Genomic DNA, 21,752 nt, shown 5'->3' on the forward strand with positions numbered 1-21,752 from the left:
TCTTCCCTAGCAGCATGTATGGACAGCAAGACTTGTAATCTTGGAGAGCTGCAGTCTAGACAGGAAAGGGACATTTGCGTTTTTTTGGCTAGGAAAAAGCTGAAGACTCCACATGTGGGCAGAGACACAGAAAGGCCACGTGTATTTCAGGCTTTTTTGGGCAGCAGAGATGGGGCATGCTTCTTGCGAGACTCAAATTTACACCCCGGTTGGAAAAAAGCTTGACTAGATCTATCCCACAGATAAATGACAACTCCTTAGGAGCGGTAGTCTCATTTTCAGGGTCGCATTCTTTCATGGCAGGTTCAACTTAAAATTGTTAAGAGGGGAAATTCATACAAATCTCTATCTGGGTAAAAAGTAAATCTCAAAACAGATCACTGTTGCTGATAACGACCAGCAAGGAGGACAGTTAATCAGGACCTGCAAAGATCTGCATTGTGCTCATGAACAAGTTAGTTAACCTCTTTCAAGAGCCGTCTCAACATCAATGTCACTGGAAAAGAGCGAGTAAAAGCAGCAGAGCCATGGTGGCTAGTGCGAGTCCTGTTGCAAACACAGGAGGCCAAGACTAGTAGCCAGGTGTTTGCCAAAGGGAAGAGGGTCAAAATGACAGTGCAAGAAAGGCTATAGAGAAGGATCACAAGCAACAGACTGATAATGAAGTTGAGAACTGTACAGCAGTCCTCTGGTTTCTCAGTAAGTCACCCTGATGAGAATCCAGGTTTCCTGCTATCCCACTGAAAAGGAGAGGAAGACGTACCAGGCTCTGGGACAAAGGCAGAAAACGTAGCTGTAGAAAGATGTAACTGAAGGCAAACCCATAACAATATTGCAGCCCAAATGACTGGTGACCCTAAAAAGAATTGCAATCACTGGCCTCAGAAAAGGTGAGGGAAGTGTCCTTGGATCACAGCTAAAATCATGACATGGACAAGCTGGGGGTCTGAGCATATGAATTCCACTGAGCAACAGGTCTGGACACCAACATTCTGGACAGACACCCCCAAAGCTTACAAGGTGAAACACTCCAAGTACCAAGGTGTGGAAGTGAATGAGACCCATGATTTTGACAGGAATGGGGCACTCCCCTATTCACCCAGAGTAACATGTCCACACCCCAGGTCCCCTTTACCAAAGTCACTCTCTCCTTTAGCAGGGTAGTGAATGCTTTAAGGAAAGGACCATTTCCCTCTCGGCCGATATACACAGCAGCTCTGGACAGAAAAAGAATCAACGACTACTCACCGCCATTGCCATCCATTAATGCTTTCACAGAGCTGGTGAGGTCCAACATAGCCGCAGAGTTTAAAGTGAAAGATGAGGGGACAGTTAAAGAGCTTCCTATGGATACGGTGCTGGGACTGACTTTACCATCTAGAGAGACATGAGAGAAGAGCAACGTCAATATGCACAGTCACTTCTGAGCCACTAATGAGCCCTCAACTCCTACTTCTAATTTACAATCTGCACAAAATTTTTGGCTAATTTTGCTAGTAGCCATGCTCTGAAAAGAGGAATAACTCTTCTCATGACCCAACACACCTCCTGAAAGGGGCTCTAAATAGCACCACACCTTTTCCCAAAGCAGTTCTAGCCGGCTTAACTGAGTTCCGTTTCCACGGGCTCCTGCACCTCTACCATCTGCTGATGGAAGTCACGTTATCCTGAAAGTATGACCTGTGGAGCAGAACTGTAAGGTGTTTGGGGAACAGCTTGAAACCCAAATCTCACTGGACCCAGAGGGAAGAAATCTTGTGAGCAGTTTTTCTGTGTTGGGTTTTATACATTTGCAGAATTTTGGGTAAGAAATGTTTGGTTAACCAGAAACAAGATGAATGTTTCTGTAACTTGTTTTAGAGAACTGCTACTGCCAACACAAGTGCCATATGTACTGTGGAAGTCTGAAAGCTCTTTCCTGGGTGGTGAGAATGTAACAAAGTAGTAATACGCACACACGACTTTAGCTCATTCACAAACTGCAATCCTACTGCTTAAAATATTGTGACATTTGTAAAATGTCTGCTTCAGAACTACATAGCAGTGAAGGAAATCACACCCACATGCCTCAGATACCCAAATCTCCTGCCTCTCCCTGATAATCTATTTAGAATTAGATGAGAAATACTAACTGAGTTTCAAAGGGACATTAATTTTTCCTTATCTAGATCATCATAATCTTCCATTACTAGAACCAAGAATTAAAATATAATTTATTTTTCACTTCCAACGTCAGTTTCTCTTTAGTTTAGGCTCATTCACTTGTTTTCTAGCATGATGCAGCATGAGTTGAATAGAAAATACTGGAGGGGAAAACCTACATTCCACCAACATTTGTTATCACAGGATTTTTTTAATTTTAATTTTACAGACGTTTTCTTGGTAGCTGAGTGGGGCTTTGGTTTGCATTTTATAAAATCTAAAGTTTGGGCCCAAACTGACCCGACATCATCCTTTTAGAAGAATTTTCAGGATTATCCATGCTTTGCTGAACTCTTAGAAGCTTGAACATAATGTTTCTCCATATCAATATGGTCTCTTTTCCACTTGGTAAAATTTCCCTCCTCCCCATCCCTGTGCTTCCAGCTGAAGCAACAGTCAAGCCAGCAGCTGTGCATTTGCTTTCTCCTTTGTGCACAAGTGCGGTTAAGATGGTCAGCAGCCATGGGCATAGATTCTACATTAATGCTACTTCAGAGTAAAATCTGTCATCACTCATACCAGGGATTTTTAAGATAATACTCAAGCCAGCTAAGCACTCGCTCTCCCCACTGTGTGTACTAACTGTTTGGATGCTCACTAGCTCAAAAAAAATATTTATTTTTAAGTGCACTGAAGGCACTTTAACAAACCAAACTTATGTGGGTATCTCAATCACTTCCCTGCCATTACAGAGGGCTTGGCCACTGGTGTACTTCGACCCCTCCTATTCTCTGCCTGGGGGCTGTAATACTTGGGTCTCATTTTGGTTGTTGGGTTTAGTGTTCAGGTGCTGGATGGCTTGCGATACCGAGGTCAGACTAGATGATCTGGTGGTCCTTCTGGCCTTAAACTTGGGCTCTGAACCCACCCTGCCCCATAGAACTATACTGGGAACACTGCCACGTATACAATTTGCATTGTGAGTGAGTGTTACATGTCCTTAATGGCTTCATTTCAGTTGCACATGGCTTTTTGAATCTTTATGTTGTACACTAATTTTCCGGGCTTAAATGAGTGTGAAGGTGTTGGTTTATTTGTTTTGAAGCTTGACAAAAACTGATTCAGCTGTTCCTCTGTACAAGAAAGAAAATATCCCATTCCGCAATTATAAAAAATTGCAATTTTCTAAACAGCTCTATCATTCAAAAAGAAGATTCACTATTTGCATTGCCATAATGGGTCTGCATATCTCGGACTTAATATTTTGTGTTATCTGCTCCTAAGGAATACATTTTAGTATATTTGTCAGTGTCCATAGTACTGTACATTTCTTTTTCAATTAGCAGCACAGACATTACTGGTGCAATTCGGGGTGGAGGCTGTTAACTACAAAGCTCACTGAACAGCATGCACTATGCCAGCCAACTTTCACTATTACTGTTGTAAACTTTATATTTGATAAGTAGAACATATACAGGAAACCTAGTGTTAAACAGAACTATCCTATGAATAAACTTTCATGATTTGGGTATTCATTCAGAAGGACAAAATTACAAGATGCTAAACACATCGAAGGTTGTGCAAAAAGCAGACAGAAGACTACTGTAATTCACAGGAACCAGGGTGGAGCTGAGGTTGTACATGAAATCTTAACTGTGGCATTTCCTGACTAACACTCGGGATTTGGGGGTTTTTTTGTATACAGTCTTTGCAAACAAATGAAAGGGGTCACACATTATGATCTCCATAGCCTTGAGTGCCTGCTTCTAACAGAACATTAAAGCAGAGATTTGAAGTAATGCATTTGGAAACTGCAGCCACCTTCTTAAAGCAAATTTATTGTTACAGTTGTCAAAATAGGAACTGTGACAGCAACACAGCAGCTGCATAGTTTAAATTACAGTGTGTTTCCAGAATTCCCAGTTCCTTCTGAACCCCCAAGGGATCACCTGTTTCAGAAAGCAGCACAGTGCTCCTCCCATCAGAGTTGCATTCAATTGGCAACACCCAGCACAGGGCCCAGTTTCTGCTTCAGGACCTGTGGGCAATGCTAACCCTAACTTTTTCTCCATTGTGCCATGTCTGCGGGAAGCCTCGCTTCCTTGCACTTACTACACTTCATGCTCTGAAAGAAAGATTTTTAAACACTCACTTGCCAGCTGGAAGGCCCAGACCTCCCCATCAGATGCTCACCTGAAGGTGGTGCTGGTGAACAGAATCTGTGTGTGGATCTGATGGCAGAGATCCCATCTCCCGTTGCCTGTGGAGGAGTAAGAGCCCTAGTGGCAGTCAAAGGGGAACCAATAGATCGCAGTTCTGCTGTCAGTGGGGGGCCTATCTGTGTCTGGACATTCTTTCTTTGCAAAGTGCTGGTGGTCTCTAGGCTGGCACAAGAGCTTGGTATGGAAGCAGGCATACTTGTGACTGGCGCAGAACCCCTTTGTGCACAAGAAACGGGTCCTGCTATGTTCTCCATCTTCACGACAGTTCCAACTGTGTGATTCAGAAGTCCACAAGCTGCTGGGGGTGTGAGGGGCCTTGCCCACGTTTGTCGTTGAGACAGCCCAGGTATTGTATTACCTGGGCCAATTAGCCTCTGAGACTCAGTCAAGTGTGCTGAAGGTTCAGAGGAAACACCATACAAATGCGGACCATTTACTTTAACTTCAGAGGCTGTTGGCCCATTAGAAGTCCCACAAGATACTTTCTTTGACTTATCCATACAAGAGCTGCAATTGACATCTTCCTGTGGTAAAGCCTGCTGGGATTGAGAAGAGCTCAAGGAATTCTGGGTGGTAATCCCTGAGGTGCATGACACAGAATAAAGGGAAGGTGTGAGTGCCTTGTCAGCTGCCTGGTAAGGGTTGGTGATTGAGCCGTCTGCCACAATAACAGGCTTAATATCAGCCTTCTCTGTCTGTTCAGAGTCCCAAAGCGAAGGCATCTGCTTAGCAGATAAATGTCTCAAAATGCTGCACTGGAGTGCAACAACACTACAGAGCCACTGAAAAAAAGAAAGAAAACGTCGGTAAGCTTCACAGGCTACAACTACAGGTTGGTCACTCATGCAGCGCACACACCCGCTTCAACCACCCAAATAAGCAGGTCACTTTTTCCAGCATCGCTCTGCCCGCTCCTGGAAAGGCAGTTCACCACCACAGCAAGACAACTAAATATAGATATATTATGGAACCATGGTAGCTGTTCTAATACAAATGGAGAATCAGGTGGTTAAGAGCACTATACCTCTGCTATATAGGATTTACATCTATTCCAGAATATACATCAATCACATTGATTCTCAAGACAAACATTTTGCCCAAATCCAAGCTAGTTACAGTGAGAGTCTGCCTTATGCCCAAAATTCTACCTCCATCTTGCTACAAGATTCAAACAGATTCCACTTTAACACAGTTCTGGCCTTTCTATAAAATGGGTTTCTCTCAATCTTAGAGTGCATCCAGCCAAATGACTCTGTAGAGAAAGCTGGAACAGACTGAAGAAATACTTTGGCTTCCTGTACAGAAGCTTTTTTAGGAACGGGGCAGAGAACCTATTTAAACAACGAGGATTGGGGGAGGAGAAAACTTGAACTCTGAATTCCTTCAAGGTTTCCGAAGGCAGCATGCAGACATTACCAGCTTCGGAGGCACTTTCTGAACAAAGGATGGGTATTGGCCAAAAGGCATATCACCATGCATCCTTCACTTCCAGAACAGAATGGAGTCCCTACATTAGACACATACACAGACGCAGCAATTGCCTTCCACTGAAGTTCACACCACTCACACTGTGGACCAACTCATCTTGTCACAATCTTTTAACAGATGACAGAGTGGCTTAGAGAGTAGACCGCTATTTGCTAAGGGATCTGTGGCTTATAATACTGTAACCCAGCAAGAGAATTCATAGGAGGTATAACATTCAGATTTGACATTAAATATGCCCATACAAAGCTTCCGAGTATCCTCACATTACTCTTACAAAAGCCACCCAGCAACATTAATGTTAACATACAAGTTAGTTATCTCCACCAGTCTTACACAACCAAATGGAGAAAGCAATTTCCCTCTGCCACATGACAAAAATGTAAACACTCAAATCACACCAAGCATTATATCCTCATCACTCTTCCCCAGACCCAGTTAAAAAGAGCCTTCTCTCTGTGTGGGAGGTGTGACGATGAGGAGAACGTGTCTGTACATCTTAGGAATGCTGGCTGATACACAGACATGGAGCAGTGCATGATATAGAGTATCCACCATCAGCTGACAGGAAATGAAGATATAGACAGTCTAGGGACAACGGATTTTGAAACTGGTACTCTGATCATCCAATAGCTATACTAAGGAGGCTGGAGCTGGGAGACATCACTTCCCCCAGCTTGTTGGTAGGGGGCTGGGATTTGGAGAGTGGAAAGGTGCCAGCAGCAGAACAAAGCAACCTGGTGGTGGTGGTGGGGACAGACTGTACCCTAGAAGTATGCCTAGAAGTGCTGAGATAACAACACTGCATAGGCTCCATTCAGACTTGAGGCTTAACACACAATCCAGCAGCTGGATTCCCTCACAGCTGTCTGGGGAGTGGCCAAGAGGAAGCGTTCAACGAGAGCTGTGACAGGTCACGGGAGGAGAAAGAAGAAACAGTCATCACTGCACATATTCTAGACTTACTACTCAAAAAGATACTTTGATCATATCTAACTGAAATGCACAGCAAAGAGGTCTTTGCACCACAGAGAAGCTATAGATTCAAAACGTTTGCCATCGTTTACCTCTTGTTGTTCTGACTGGCTGGCTAAGTGCTCAGAGTTCAAAAGGTGCTTCTGTGAGGATTCCTCAGGGATCCCATTACAGATGAGCTCACCATCCCGAATTGCTGCAGGTGCAAGTAAGGGGGGTGGAAACCGGTATTGAGATTTTATCGCATCAGGAACCTGAATTGTCAGGACGGAAGATGAGACATTAGAATAATTACAGGTGCGTGCCTTTAAACTACAGTCATTCTAAACAAGTATTGTTCAAATTTACTACTAGCCAATGGATTTCCAGGCCAAAGAAACCAGAGATTGTGCCAACACCGGACAGCACTGTGGCAAAGTGGAATACGAAAGGGGGACATCAGAAAATAGGAAAGTTTCAGGGCTATATGCAGACTTGGTTTAAGTTGACAACTCTGCTGAAGTCAATGGAATTTCACCTGCTTATACCAGGTCTGAACTTGAGCCCTTAGTGAACTGGTTGTAGCATGAATGCATCCATTCAAACAAAATAAAAAGAGCGGGGAAAATACATTTATTTAGCATCAAATACCCATTATATGGAGTTATTCTGCCTCATTTAGATTGGGTGAGGTATTTTGTTGACAAATTAGAACACGTGAAGTAGCGCTAGTTCTTCTGACTTCAGCACCTGCTACAGAAGCAGTTCCTCCATATCTCTACTCTGTTTTAGAAGTTAGCCACCTCAAACATTGCAGGAGAAATCCGAAGCCTGGACCCCATGCTTGGTAGGTTAAAGAACTTTTCAGTTTCTCTAAATTAGTACATGACAAAAAGCAATGCTTTCAACTCTGCAGCTCTGAGCCATGCATTTAGTAGGATACCTTCTGTCCTGGCAACTTTGATTCCATTAATCCTTTGTCCATCCCCCATAGACAGATAAGTATCTAGTTTTAGCCTGGAGGTCCTAGTAAAGATTCCCTCACATTTTGTTCTATCTTCCCAACTTGTTCCAAGAATGTATTTAAATTTACTACTCAAAGGAGTTTAATTTATAAACCTTACTAACTTTAAATTGCAGCAGTGACTCTTGAAAAGTAGGGTGTTAAGCTAGCTGACCTGTTGTGATTGCAGAAAAATATTCACACATTCTAGAGCATATAAAAACAGGATGGTTTGCATGGTGTATGCTTGCTTTCATCTCATATACAAATAAGTAATACAGGGAGCTCTTAGCAACTTAAAAACCTTCCAATTTTGAAGCATGAGTGCAACTCACTAGAAAGGCAACAGCATTTCTTCAAGTTGCATTTGAAAGATGTGTAATTGCCACCAAGTGGCAAAACTGTGTAATGCTACTTAATTGGGAGGCTGGATAGCTAAATGTAGCTACCGGAAAGCATCAGTACTCCACTCCCAAGTTTGAGATCAAGTGCTGTCGTCACTTCTTCCTAGCCCTGCTACGGACACACCAAAGACTAGAGAAAGCCTTGATAATCCATACACTGCGGCAGGCCTGTTATTTGCCTTTTTATTACGCTAAAACATGTAAGCAAGGTTCTCCAGAACGTTTCCTGTTTTCACTTACCTTCAAACCTCTTCTCTTCACTGACTGAAGAACTCTGCGGTTGGGAGGGTGTTTCTTGTGGATTCGGTTCAGGAAATCCACCTTGACAACATGCTGAGATATGGTGTCTTGGAACCGATCAAAAACCCGGCACCGATTGCTCAGGGTCATGTTCTTCTGGTTCAGCTGAAAGATCAGATATAATACTGGCACAGTTAGGATGCCAGATCCCAATACCTGTTCCAAAAAATATCTGCCTCTTTCACAGTCAGTTGGTACTGTACCACCATACCATCAGCTCAGCATTAGTGCTCTATGTTTATGAATAAAAAAAAATATATAAAATTGTTTCTTCTAGAGGGTACAACTCTATAAAAATTGAAAGAAGATATATTTCAGTGGCCCAATAAATTAATGTCTGCTTGTCTAATCTCACAAACAGTGGGTCTCTTGATACAAGTATTTAGATACCAGCCATCAGTACAATGAATATTTGACTATAAAATAGTCCCCACCAACTTGAGGCAGAGGGAACAGAGGGCTGATTCACAGGAACTCCTTATTCAGAAAAGGGTAGGGGTTTTGGGGGGATAGTTCTAGAACTTTGCTATGAAGAAGCTGAGAGCTATGGAGAAATAACTTCTCTATATAAGCATTTTGTCTATAGCTTTTCTTCTTTCCAGAGGTTGCCAACTTGATCATATTTTTGTCTCAAAATCAAGCTTTTCAGAGTCACAAACAGTTACTATAACAAAGAAAATTAGCAAAATCAACATTCTACTTCTTCAGTTTGTTTACACTGTGTATAGTCAGTTTATTGCTTGTTGAAAACATCCTTAGAAATACCAATGGAGAAGCAAGAAACTCTTTTCAAAGTTTTTTTTTAAAATTAGTCCGTTAATAAAATTGAATCTGACCATGTCCTTTTAACATCCATTTACTATTATAAACTTACCACCACGTGTTCAATATGATTTGGACACATCCATCTGCCCAGGGGCATGGCAGTAAGAGGGGGCTCAAGACAATCCATGTGGAACAGGAGGGGGCAGTAATCACACTGAATAAGAGGTGCCACTCTGCAACTCCTGCAAAGAAATAGGGAAACAGCTGCTATTTTTATTATTTCCTAGAAAATCAAAATTAATGTTGCTCACCACCTTCCTATGCTACAAGTGGGAGGAGATGGATCACTTGTAGCCAATAATTAGAAAGAGACCAAAGTGGCCCCAGTCACACAATTTATGTAACCTAATAAAGTTACTGTAGCTCTCATCCTCCCTTTCCCCTGAATTATTTGTTGCTATTGTCTAAAATTAGGCAACAATGGTGTAATTTGATCTGTGTGGAGTCCTATTGGACTGAAGTCAAATGGGCACAAAGATCTGCCCATGCAAATCCAAATGCAGGATGGGGGCCTTGGATTGTAAAATCCTTTGGGTAGGACTGGAGCAGTGTCCTTTGTTCCCCAGGCACTCCACAGAAGCTGCATAAACAGTTCTGAACAAGCTGCTCTCATTCACTACTGCTTTGGCCAGTAAGCCCATTACCAAGGAAACTCATGGACGTTAAGAGCAACTTCCAGGGAGTTAAATTATTCCCAACTACTCCACTCCTCAGAGAGGTATATTATGTTGCACCGAGAACTTTTACTTCAGAGAGATGGAAGAGGCCATCAAAACAAATCAGACATGAGATAGGGGGTCTCTTTCAAATACGCTTGTTCTTCCCAGCCACACACAATTCATTTAATGAAGCCATCAGCTTCATCGTAGGTTTCTTTTTTTAAAGCTTACCTGAAGCTCCTCCTCACTTCTCACAGCTCACTTAGAGTGAAAGACGACACTGAGCATAGCTGTACTGTGATTCAGTTTCCACAATAAAATGATTTAGACTATTAAACTGACTTTTGGGGCTGGGACTTAAATTCATGGATATGGTTCACTATTCCAGCAACCCAAGATTGCATAAATATTTAGCTCTGTGATTCTGTGATTAACCATTTCTGAGTGTCCCTTGCATAATCTGGTGGCATGCATCTTTGTCAGCGATTTTCTGCCTTTTGTTTCTGAGCGTTATTTTCTCTTAACACTCTCTACATGCACCATAAATTACTCACTACTACACAATTTTGACTCATCCAATGCCTTTTAAGATCAAAACTGGTATTTAAGCAGAGAATGCCAAACTTTTCACAAACAATAGAATTTCACCCACACCAAGTGAATCTCCCAGAAGTAAGAGACTTGGGTACCTGTTGCATGTGAAGCAGACTTTCACCGGCAAGGGAACCAGACCATTATGGTCTAACTCATGTTGTGCTTTCTTGACATTCTTTCCCGTGGTTTCCTCCTTCCTCCTCCTCTTACTAGTCCCTGAAAAGAAAATTAAAAGGTTTTGCATTATTTGTGTGTAACAGAGATCCCATTCTGATCACTGTAACTGAAGCAAACGGATATACACATCCATCTCTAGCAGAAATAAACACACTTATCTAGGAAGAGGCTAGCAAAGCTACTTAGGGCACCACAGCCCTGACTTAAATCTGGTAACAATTTAAAAGAAGGGGAGATGAGGAATACAAAAATAAAATGAAGGCAGGCCAGTCATTTGTAAACTAGAGCCAAAAAAGCAAGCAGCCACCTCGATTTAGTCAGAGACAATATCTAGGCTAAAGTGAGTTTTCAAATTATCAGCTTGTTACTTAGTCTGAAAAATCTATTCCAGGAATACAATGGCAGTGAATAAAAGTTTGGCAATTAACAATACTAACAAAATACAAGGAGACTTCCTCTGGCTGGTAAAATCTTCCGGCCAGTGTCATTTGGTCTGGCAGAGGGCGTCTGAGAGCAGCTGTACACTACTCTGTTAAACTTTACTGAAGTTCCGGCCAGTCCGGCATTTTGCTATTAAACAGGTTTCCAAGTCCTGCTGCATGCCCTGGAGCAAAATAAAAAAAACTCATCTATTGTTCTAGTGAAGCAGCCACATCTGAAGAGGAGCTGAAGGAGAGTGTACACCCGCATCATCTACTTGCGGAGGGGGCATCAAAGCCAGAATTAGAAAAACATGTCAGTAGAAACTTGCATAAATTGAACAAGAGCACAGAGAAGGCAGAGAGCACTTTTGCAACCACCAGTTGCATTTCTGACCTGTAAGCTAAGCAAGTAGACAATATTTACTCACCTGGAAGTGCTGTGGTGCAGGTCAGTTCATTCGGCAACTGGAACTGGGTTGGGTTTCTTTCCATGGCAGCTGCAATAAGAAGCTCAAAGGGTCGCTTCAGCTGGGGCTGCCCACAGTCCATTTCCGCAATGGCAGAGTCATCATCCACATCAATTATGTCCTCATCTACATCATTCTGCTCTGAATTGGGAGTCTCAGTGCTGGCATTAGATGTAGGAGTGCCAGGCCGACTTGCTCTCCGTTCCAAGATCCTGGCATGTGCAATTGCCCTGATGCTGGTGCTAGACCTGTCCAACAGGTCTGTGTCACTTGTGGGGGAGGTGGTCCTTTTCCCAGATTTGTCCACCAATCCATTTACCTGCCCCAGCTCCTTCTTCTGTTCTCGCTTCTGCATAACATGAAGAGCCACACTTACCACTCGTGCATATAAATAAGTACATTGGCCCTGATACATACGTAAGTAAAGACTGAACAGGTTTCAGAAATGCTATATGAACAAAAGCTTACGACATTTATTGCAATAGTTTCTCACCATGACATTTAGCCTTAAGCCAATAAAAGCAATTTGGTTATTGCTTGTGTGACTAAATCAAACTACTACTAAAGCAGTTAGAGCGGCCAGGCGTGGGAGGAGGTTAACCTACTTGCCTTTCACCTCTGGAGACTTGGATTCAAATCCAATCTGGACACGAACAACATGTTTAGTGGCATCAGGTTCCAAATTAATACTCAAGAGGTCAACCAACCAATGTATTTGGGAGACCATATTTACCAATGACACCTCTTAAACCAGGGGTTCTCAAACTGCAGGTCGCCAGGTTATTACATGGGCGGCTTGCGAGCTGCCAGCCTCCACCCAAAACCCTGCTCTGCGTCCAGCATTTATGATGGTGTTAAATATAAATGAAAAACACTTCATTATAAGGGGGAGGGAGGTCCGCACTCAGAGGCTTGCTTTGGGAAAGGGGTCACCAGTACCAAAGTTTGAGAACCACTGTTTTAAAACAATACACAGTGGAGCGTTCTGCTGCCTAATACAGTGCAGCAGGGTTTGCAGTGTTTGAGTCCATTCATAGCAGGAATGCTCAAAAACGAGAAAAGAATTAGAACGATTACTTGAGAGCACATAAAAAGTAAAAACTGCAATGTGCCAACTTAACACAAGAACTGGCCACTTCTGCTCAGGAGAGTCTGTGGGGAGCTGCAGGTAAGGAAGGAGATCAACGCTGGAAGCTAAGGACTACAATAGCAGAGGCTGGTGCACAGAAGGGTTCAAGTACATTCGCAGAAGTGTTCGCCCACACTATGCCTAGTACAAAGAATCAGCCGCCGGGATTAAACAAAGTAATTAAAAGCCACCATAATCAAGTGGGGGAGTAGGGAAAGGAACATGGAATACATAAAATTTTCAGGAGACTAAATGTGGCGTTTGGGAAGCAACTGTGGTTTAATTTTGAGTAGTCTGTCGATTAATGGCAGTTAACTCATGCAATTAACTCAAAAAAATTAATCGTGATTAATCAGAGTTTTAATCGCACTGTTAAATTTAAATTGGCATTCTATTGTTTAACAACTGTTTTTGGATGTTTCTACATTTTCAAATATATTGATTTCAATTACAACACAGAATACAAAGTGTACAGTTCTCACTTTATATTATTTTTATTACAAATATTTGCACTGTAAAAATAAAAAAATACTATTTTTCAATTCACTTCACACAAATATCATAAAACAATCTCTTTATAGTGAAAGTGCAACTTACAAATGCAGATTTTTGTGCGTCACATACAGCACTCCAAAACAAAGTAAGACTTTAGAGCCTACAAGGCCACTCAGTCCTACTTCTTATTCAGCCAATCACGAAGACAAACAAGTTTATTTACATTTACAGGAGATAATACTGCCAGCTTCTAATTTACAATGTCACCTGAAAGTGAGAACAAGCATTCGCATGGCACTTTTGTAGCCAGCATTGCAAGGTATTTGTGTGTCAGCTATGCTAAACATTCGTACGCCCCTTCATGCTTTGGCTACCATTCCAGAAGACATGCTTCTATGTTGATGATGCGGTCACGGAGTCCCCGGGCAATGCTCTGGAACTGCTCCCTACGAAGCCAGTCAGGACTCTGGTGGAGCCTCCTCTCTGTGAGCAGACTGTTTTCAGGGCAAGCAGCTCACACAGCTTCCACCTTCCTGGGTCTGACCCTGGAGCATTCAGCATCCTCTGCCCCTCCGTCCGCTTCCCACAGAGAGTCCGTCCAGTTGGGCTTCTGGGGAAGCCAGAGAGCCCTGCACCCCAATTTCGCAGTCAGATGCAACTCTTAGCCAGCCAGTAAAACAGAGGTTTATTAGATGACAGGAACACAGTATAAAACAGAGCTTGTAAGTACAGAGAACAGGACCTCTCAGCCGGGTCTATTTTGGGGGGCAGTGAGCCAGACAACCACATCTGCACTTCATTCCTCATCTCCAGCCAGCCCCCAACTGACTCACTCTCCACCCACTCCTCCTCTGGGCTTTGTCCCTTTCCTGGGCCAGGAGGTCACCTGATTCCTTTGTTCTCCAACACCTTTAGCTCTCACCTTGCAGGGGGGAAGGGCCCAGGCCATCAGTTGCCAGGAGAGAGTGTGCTGGCCATTTATGTACACTGGCCCTTTGCTCTGCAACGATTACACCCCCTTATCCCACAACTTAGAGACTTAAGAAATGCATAGGGGAAACTGAGGCACTCCTACAATATTCCAAGGAAACATTAAGAACAGTCCCACTTCGTCACAGATGCTTGTTAAAAAAATAATGTGTTAATTAAATTTTGACTGAACTCCTTGGGGGAGAAGTGTATGTGTCTCCTGCTCTGTTTTACCTGCATTCTGCCACGTATTTCATGTTATAGCAGTCTCAGATGACGACTATGCACATCTTATTCATTTTAAGAACACTTTCACTGCATATCTGACAAAACGCAAAGAAGGTACCAATGTGAGATTTCTGAATATAGCTACTGCACTCGACCCAAGATTTAAGCATCTGAAGTGCCTTCCAAAATCTGAGAGGGACGAGGTGTGGAGTATGCTTTCTGCTGGTGGCATCTGACTCAGATGATGAAAGTGAACATGCATTGGTCTCCACTGCTTTGGATTGTTAGCGAGCAGAACCCATCATCAGCATGGACACATGTCCCCTGGAATGGTAGATGAAGCATGAAGGGACATATGAATCTTCAGCACATCTGGCACGTAAATATCTTGCAACACCGGCTACAACAGTGCCATGCGAATGTCTGTTCTCACTTTCAGGTGACATTGTAAACAAGAAGTGGGCAGCATTATCTCCTGCAAATGTAAACAAACTTGCTTGTCTGAGTCAGTGGCAGAACAAGAAGTAGGACTGAGTGGACTTGTAGGCTCTAAAGTTTTACTTTTTTTGTTTTTTAATGCAATTTTTACAAGTTTACATTTGTAAGTTCAACTTTCATTATAAAGAGACTGCACTATGGTATGAGGTGAATTGAAAAATACAATTTATTTTGTTTTTTTACAGCACAAATATTTGTAATTAAAAATAAAGTGCGCACTGTACACTTTACATTCTATGTTGTAACTGAAATCAATGTATTTGTAAATGTAGAAAACATCCAAAAATACTTGAATGGTTTTTTTTTTTTTTTTAATTGTGATTACTTCTTTAAAATTGCTTGACAACTCTAATTTTGAGGTCTCTAGCCAGCCAGCCTTCTTGGTGCTCCTAGTTTGGAAGGAGCAATGGGCATAATTTATTATGAGTCACAAGGGGCAGCATCAGCACAGTTTAAGGACTTAGCATTCACATCAATCTACATTAAATCTGTGAGACGTGCAGCACATGAAACTCCAAGGGAGAAAATGGGTAAAGACAGTTGAACATAGGAAAGGAGGGGAATCCCACTCAAAAACAAAACAAAAATCCAACAACAAAAACCAAACCCCAGGAAAAATCAGGAGCAGAGAAAAAAAATTGAGCCACCAGAAAAACAGACTTTTGTCCAATACAGTTTTTTCAGAAGCAGTATTTCTTTTTTGTGAGAGGTGCTGGAATGAGCAAAAATTGAGGGCTAAGCCCATTAAAGAGAAGGAAAAGAGGTAGAGAAAGCAAAGCCATTGCTCTTTTTAAGCCGACCTTTTTATTGTTGAGACAAGTTTCTGAAGTGTTACTGTCTTCAGGGTACAAAAGCATCACAAGTGATTTGCCAGGAGCAAGAGACCATGATAAAAGGTGTCAAGTTGGAAAAAAGAATGTGTTAGAGGTGAGTTTGTGTGGCACTTCATATGAATGGTTTCCTGGATAATTTGGTGCAGAATCTCTTTAAACACTTGGGTACACAGTCTGAAGACGTCATTGCTGAAAAATCATGTTTACATTTAGCAAGGAGAGCTTCCTGGGAAATAGCATGTCAAAAAACCAAGCCACAATCTTGCCCAATCATCTCTCCATCCTGTTCTTACAAATAAGGAAGTCATAATTCACAGTAATTTCAGTCTGTTGCTATGGAAACTGTTGTGGGGTCAGAGTTTTGTTTTGTTTTTACTAGCCAGAATCATGAGGCACTGCCATAAAAGTATCAGACACTAAAGATGGGAAGCCACATTAAGTCACAACTAGTCCATCTCCTTTGCCCATACAGAATTATTCCCTCTGGGATTTTTTTTAGTGCAGTTTGTTTTTTCCTGTACAAGATTTAATGTGGAAAATTGCTGTTTGCTGAGGGTATGTTACTAAATTAATGTTTGTAAGTCTGGATTTAAGTTCAGTTTTGTGATTTCTAATAGTAAAAGTCAGTACAGGAATTTGGGACTTGCTTAGAGTTTTCTGTGCACCTATTCGTAATCAAAACCTCTTTGCTCTGCCAAGCTGTCTAACCTTCACTTTACTTTCTGCAATTCCACGGTCTCAGACATACTGGAGCACAACTCTCCAAGGTTTTGTATCTGTGTCTGTGGGGGTGGGAAAAGAAAGGCTGGTGGGAGGGAAAAAGTGCAGACAGACTCATATGAGTGAAACGTTTTGAAAATAATACAGAGTGAACATTTTAGAAGAGGGACACAAAGAACTGAGTTTGTTTGGTTAAGAGGTTTTACCTTTCGGCGCACCGTGCAGCGATGACACATCCACTCCCCTGGAGGCAACATTTCCTCGCTCAACGGAGGGTTACTACAAGAGGAATACAAGACACAGTTTACTTTCAGATTTCAGCTTGCAACACTGAGAACATTTCAAGCTGGCCCAGAATAATTCTGAGAGTTTCCATTGCCAGGAGTCTTCTCCATTTTATTCAGATTCATGGACTGTGCTCCCTCGGTAGGCAGTTCTTTATAATAAACCTTCTATCACCAATGAAGCAAATTATAAAATCTTATAATCTAATTATAAAACTCACGTCCACTTTAAAATATTCTGCTGTGAAAATCAACCCTCCATATTAAGCACTTATTTTCCACTACTGTGGTGCTTGCCCCATCCTTTGCATCAAGAAAACAGACTACACTTTTGGTGCCATACAAGTCATTGCATTAATAGATGCCAGTTTCACTGCCCTTAAATATATACACCTATGCACCTTTATAATTCGAACAATGGGGTCTTAAAGTTCATTTAGAGCCTGCCATAAGACTGGATCAGATTCTTGTCCAAGAAAGAACTACATCAAAATTCCCCAAAACAAGTGACAGAATTTGTCTTCTAGTTTACAGCCATGATCCCTTTTCAACTGAGGGTGTCTACTCTGGAGCTGGAGGTGTAATTTCCAGCTTGAGGAGACATATCAAAGCTAGTGTGGGGTAACACACTAAAAATAAAGTAAAGGTAGTGTGAATGGTGGGATGGACTCCCTGTCCCAACTACTGTACACGCCTAGGGTCCTTGACAGGATTAGGCTTGGAATCGCTAGCCCACCCTGCCTCTGGGATCCACTTCTATATGGTGCACAAACTCAGTAAGAGCTAGTATGTGTACATTTACCCAACTGGGAAAGTACACCTCCAGCTCCAGTGTAGTTGTGAGCTGTAAGTGAGTTGTTGCCATGAAACTCACCTGCCCAGAAAGAGAAGAGGCAATGCATTATACCTACCTGTACATTAGAATCAGCTAAGAGGCAGCAAAACACATTCATTTTCTGCATCAATCAATTATCAATCATAATAAGGCCTGGTATTCCACCAATGCATGATATATGCAGTTTGACTTGAATATGAGCGCAAGATTTGTCTGACTCAAAAGAATCAGCCCTTGGCCATTAATGAACAGATACTGCACCATGTCAACAAGAATAACTCCAAAACTGAGAGATGTTTGACTCATGTATGCAGTATAAGTCTATACTCCTTGGAATAGCATATTCTGTGCCTTCCTTCCCACTATATTTTAATCTCCTTCGTCCACTCCTCCTTCCTGTCTATGTGATAAGGCCATGGGTGAAAGAATTACAAAGTTACTGCTTGATCACAGATTGGGAAGAGTGGAAACCCTTTTCATATGGCTTAACTACAATTCTTTCAGTTTTCTGGAAGCAACAGAATTGTATAAAAGTATTTGCTAGGATCCTGGACTGTGGCCATGAGCAGCTCCAGTAGAAAGCATACAGAAGAACCAGCAGACAGGCTGGCTGAAGCAGGAAACGTGGCAGAGAATTTGGAAAACTGTGAAGATTTTAGGGGCGTGGAAGTTAGTCTCACATCAGTAATAAATGTGAACAAATTTATAAATTACAAATACATATCAAAACTGAACTGAAATAAAAGTTGCCCTTGCAAGATTTGTTGACAAAAATCAGCATAAGGCGGCACAGGAAAAAAACAAAAAAAACCCCACATCTAAATGAGAAACTCAAGTTAAACCAAACCAGTTCAAGGGGTGATGGGGGCAAAGTTCATCCACCCCCACGGACAGTGGGATTTTGAAATCTGGCCCTTCTCCAGCCTTCTCTCAGTGTTACAACAGCATAAGAGATGTCTGAGGGTTGTTGTTTTTTTAAAATCTTTTTTCCCCCCCAAGACATTTATATTGTTAATGTTTTTAAAAAGGTAATTTTTCAACAGATCTTTTTTCCTGCACAAGTTATGGTTTAATCAGATCACTAACTGTCACAGAGGAAACCGAACTGCTGTCAGATAAACAGAGGACTGTTTCCATGTAGTTTGTTTTCAAAGTGTATTTATTTGTATTTTAACTCTGTACAAGTTTACTGCAGTTGTTAGCCAAACTCCAATGATGCAATACGTACTTCAGCCCAGGGATCCCTCTTTCCTACAGAGGGTAAATCCACTGGTTAGGGCACTAGCATAGGAAGTGGGAGACTTGGGCAAGTCTCTTAGCCTCTGTGCCTGTTCTGCATCTGTACAACGAGGAGAATAGCACATCCCTGCCTTCCAGGGTCTGGTGAGGATAAACCCATTAAAAGACTGAGGAGCTCAGCTACTGCAGTAATGGGGGCCAGATAAGTACCTGAACTTAAGGGACTGGCGCCTTATTTTGTCAAGTGCTTTGAGAGCTTTTGATACAAGGCAATACAGAAGAGCCAATTACTACATTAGTATTAACTAGCCTTTAAATACCAATCACTAAATAGCAGAGGCCTGAAATGAGTGACTGCTAGTCAAGTTGTTCTTCTATAATTCATGAAAGTCCTTTTTACTACAAGGCTCAGTGACATCACTTAGACAAGCCAATATAAAGCTAGCAAAGTCACAGATGTTCTACTATAAGTTAGTCTTTGCAAACAAATTTTTTTTAAAGATGTCTTGGATATCAGCTTCTTCAGTGAGTCTGCCACCATACGTTCTGAAGCTGTAGGTATTTTCTCCATAGAGAACCCCAGTGCTAGCAGCGGGTCCCAGGCACAGGGTCCGGCCTCAACTTCTAAGTTTGACCTATAAAACAGACTTCCTCTTTTCAAACAAGGACGTAGCATACATTGGGTAAGGCTTACAAACATCCTGACACACAGTCTTCCACAGGCATTGACGCTGTCAGGTTCACATTCTGTATGTTTAGTTGCACAGGTACTAAGATGGTTTTTATTGCCTTTTTCCTTCAGTCTTCCGAAGTGGTGGTAACCACCATTTCTGGTCTCAAAAAACACAGGGGGATTCAGTAGAGGCAACACATCTGGCAGCCATTTTGAGAAACAAAAGTCAAGCATTCCTAGTGGCCTATGCTTCAGGTACCTAGAGTACTATATTTCTAGAATGCACAGTGAAACACACCTAGACCTTGTTCTTCCATTTCCTGGAGGTCTCAGGTGAACAGATGATCGAGCTCCTTGGAAGACAATGCACCAAAAACCTCTCTTTCAACCACAGACAATGTGACAGAGTGTCAGACTTGTGGCTGAAATTATGAGTTTTTTACAAAATAAACTAATGTTTTGTTAACAGGAACCTTAGTAACAGCAACAACTATCTCAAATATGCTTCTTAACATTTGGATTAATTGCAAGTTCTGAGGTGACCTCAGCAACAGCTTCGGATCCTTTATTCCCACTGGCTTAAGAGTTCTTTAAAAAACATAGCTAGAAGCCACTGATTTATTTTGGGGCATCTTGCTGATTCCCTGCCCCCCCCAAAAGAACAAAACTAAATTAGCAGTTCCAAAACTACAAGGTGGTAAAAAGCACTCTTACAGACATGCCCAACTCTGCCACAGAACAGGCCTGTCCCCATTTTAAGATACGTTTAGTATGCCAATTCAGAAACACACATTTTGCCAGACACACTTCAGGCTATTTTAACTCATTATCCTGATCTTAGATATTTTTACAAAGGAACAGTGAATAGTGCAATGGATCCCAGGGAGTGATAGAAAGGACAAATGATTTTGAATAGATTTCATTTTATGATTTTTCAAAAACCAAAATATTTCATGTATGTATTTATGAATATGGATATACAAGTTTTGTTTAAAAAGTCACTTAATACATCTTGCATTAGTCTGTAAAACCACTAGTTTTAAAACAATACTTTAGAACAGAATGCTCATTTTAAGGCGCTCTGAACAAAGCTGCCATTTCAGATCAACTGCAACATTTCAATATCAAACTACTCCTGAATTTACTTTGCCCTCCAATGGGGCCCAGCTACGGCAATCAATGCGCCAAAGCCGGATTCTGGTCCTGGAGGTTAATGAACTACTGCTCATCAAGACAGAACACTATACTAACCAAGATGGATGAATACTGTTCTTGCACTGCTGTATTCTGAGCCAGGAAAAAGCCACTATACCAGGTTAACACAAAGGAAATGTACCTTAGTTAAGTGTGCAATTTTAATTAACTAGTTATGACCATATTCCCCACCCCTTTACAGCAGGCATACAAGAAGTAAGATATTTAAGCAAGACAGCAGTCAGTGTTCTTGCCATATCACCAAACTCTACTTTGAGCTGTGCACAGCATGGCTGCTTTCTGCCTTCTATTTTTCATACACTTATTAACACAAACCTCAAGAGCATTAATATTTGTTACAGATGAAGCCGCTGCCAGCAGGATCTGTTGCTGAACAGCACCAACTTAATTATCAATTACACATAATATATTTGCTTTTCAATATGGAATTGTACCACATATAGTTATACAAGAGCCTGCCCTCCATTTCAGAGACTTTTCCTTTTTATCATGACATGCAAGCAAAATGGTGCAGCAACACTGACATAACGTGGAAGGTTATTGATGTGCGACCTGCATCTGTCTGCTCAGTGTAACATGTACATTTTAGAACTTAAGACAAAAGGAAGACAGCCCTGAGAAATATAAAATCTGACTTTCAAAGTTAACAGACTAAACGCACCTGAAAGGTCAGTCCCACAGAGAACTAAAGATTTTCATGGCTCTACCTTTGCAAAGAACAGATTACACAAGCCACAGAAAAAGGTGTTAAATATTGTTTATACAGATAGTAATCTCATGGTTTTTCTATACTAAGTATCTTTTTTGAAACCCATTTTCACAATATAAGGTTTATACAAGAATCATTTTACCAGTCTCTAAAACTATCTCCCATATACTGTACATGATGCAAACCCTCACTTACGAAGGTGAAATCATTATTTAAATGGATATCATGAAATCAAACAAACCCCCAAAGTGATCTGTATATTAGGAGTTTT

At 41.6% G+C, this 21,752-nt stretch overlaps 1 protein-coding gene across 2 annotated transcripts in view; it reads right to left on the reverse strand.

The window, feature by feature from the left end:
- PHF12 (PHD finger protein 12) overlaps nucleotides 1-21,752 on the reverse strand; it is a 45,145-nt gene that overhangs the window by 7,884 nt on the left and 15,509 nt on the right. For both annotated transcript variants that reach the window (XM_038375491.2, XM_038375490.2), the window contains exons 3-10: nucleotides 16,733-16,805; nucleotides 11,616-12,003; nucleotides 10,684-10,804; nucleotides 9,385-9,517; nucleotides 8,451-8,615; nucleotides 6,917-7,078; nucleotides 4,336-5,146; nucleotides 1,249-1,377 (exon numbers count right to left, since the gene is read on the reverse strand). In XM_038375491.2, the coding sequence (XP_038231419.1) occupies nucleotides 1,249-1,377; nucleotides 4,336-5,146; nucleotides 6,917-7,078; nucleotides 8,451-8,615; nucleotides 9,385-9,517; nucleotides 10,684-10,804; nucleotides 11,616-12,003; nucleotides 16,733-16,805 (1,982 nt within the window). The remainder of the gene's footprint in view (nucleotides 1-1,248; nucleotides 1,378-4,335; nucleotides 5,147-6,916; nucleotides 7,079-8,450; nucleotides 8,616-9,384; nucleotides 9,518-10,683; nucleotides 10,805-11,615; nucleotides 12,004-16,732; nucleotides 16,806-21,752) is intronic.

The sequence above is a fragment of the Dermochelys coriacea genome, chromosome 17, assembly GCF_009764565.3.
Source record: "Dermochelys coriacea isolate rDerCor1 chromosome 17, rDerCor1.pri.v4, whole genome shotgun sequence".
In the NCBI taxonomy this organism is placed as follows: Eukaryota; Metazoa; Chordata; order Testudines; family Dermochelyidae; genus Dermochelys; species Dermochelys coriacea.